The 1,295-nt window shown below is 62.9% G+C and overlaps 1 protein-coding gene across 1 annotated transcript in view; it reads right to left on the bottom strand.

Annotated features, from left to right (window-relative positions):
- Positions 1-22: 22 nt before the first annotated feature.
- The window catches only part of SEPT4 (septin 4), a gene marked incomplete at its 3' end in the record, with an annotated part of 3,405 nt that continues 2,132 nt past the window's right edge, over positions 23-1,295 (bottom strand). Inside the window, exons 6-9 of the mRNA XM_009578501.1 lie at positions 1,283-1,295; positions 824-925; positions 332-428; positions 23-185 (exon numbers count right to left, since the gene is read on the bottom strand). The exon at positions 1,283-1,295 is cut by the window's right edge and continues 111 nt beyond it. Of these exons, the coding sequence (XP_009576796.1) occupies positions 23-185; positions 332-428; positions 824-925; positions 1,283-1,295 (375 nt within the window). The remainder of the gene's footprint in view (positions 186-331; positions 429-823; positions 926-1,282) is intronic.

Genomic DNA, 1,295 nt, shown 5'->3' with positions numbered 1-1,295 from the left:
CACCCCACTCCCGGCCCCGTACTTGCGGTTCCTCTCCTTCACCACCATGCGGGTCATGCTCTGGATGCACTGCGTGCGGTAGTTCTCGTAGTGGGTTTCCCGCGTCACGTCCTTGAGGTCCTGCATGTGGGTCCTCACCAGCATCGTCCGCAGCTTCACGAAGTCGCAGTGGGATGGGTTCTCCACTGCGGGGGAGCCCGAGGTCAGGGGGCCGCAGCCAGCCCTTCACGTCCCCTCAAACCCCTCGGGGCTGAGCAGCATGGAGATGGGGCACACAATGTCCCCGTCTCCAAAAGGCCAGTGGGACACCGGGGACACGGCCCAGCGTTACCTTCCACGATGCCCCAGGGGTAGAGGCGCCCACGGACACGCCGGCCTTTGGCCTCCACAACCGTGTTGCTGCCGATGACAGCAAAGGGGATGCTCTCCTGCAAGAGGATAGCGGCGGGTAGCAGGGGTGCAGGGCTCAGTCCTGTCCACCGTGGCCGACATTCCTCCACATGCATCTCCTCGGCCGTATCCAGCACCCATTTGCCAAAATATCCCAGAGCCCCATCTACAGAGAGCCCCAGGTGGGACAGCAGCAGTCATGGCATGGGTTTCTCCACCCTAGCCTCATCTGACCTGCCTGTGGGGTCTTGGTGACACCTGTAGGGTCTTGGTGACGCATCCAGGTAGTGCGATATGTACCAACCCCACCATGCTGGGGCTGCCAGAGACCTTGCATGGCCCCAAAGAGTCCCAAGGGTACCCCAGGATGACGTGTCCTCCCGGCCATGGGGCTCTGCCCCAACAAGGATGGAGCTGGAGGAGTCAGACCCACCTTCAACGCCTGGTCCTGCAGCTTGAACTCCTCATCCTCGTCCGAGTCACACTCGGGGAACTGGTAGATGCGGATGCCGTAGTGGTCGATCTCCTCCCGGATCTGGAGGCAGAGAGCCCCGCTGAGCGCAGGGCTCTGGCCCTCGAAATGGGGTGGGAAGCGCCACGCAGCGCCGGTGTCCCCCAAGGACCCATAAAAGCTTGTCCCCCCCAGACTAGATGGCATGGACACCGCTCCCAGACCCTTCCAGCCCCCAGCTGAGCACCAGGGAGATGTGTCCTTGGTGGCCATGTGGGCAACATGGTCCTCTACAGTGCTGTGAGCATGGAGGATGCTCCATGGCAAAGTCCAGGCAGGGGATGGAGAGAGCTCCCAGCTGAGTGGGGACCCCAGCGCCCAGGGCACCCTCAACCCAGGGACCTGCTGGGACGGCTCCAGGCTGGGCTGACCTCCCCTTACCTTGTTCTTCATG

The sequence above is a fragment of the Fulmarus glacialis genome, unplaced genomic scaffold, assembly GCF_000690835.1.
Source record: "Fulmarus glacialis isolate BGI_N327 unplaced genomic scaffold, ASM69083v1 scaffold36715, whole genome shotgun sequence".
Classification (NCBI taxonomy): Eukaryota; Metazoa; Chordata; class Aves; order Procellariiformes; family Procellariidae; genus Fulmarus; species Fulmarus glacialis.
Note: the sequence above shows the minus strand (reverse complement) of the source record. Positions and strands in the feature narration are given on the sequence as shown.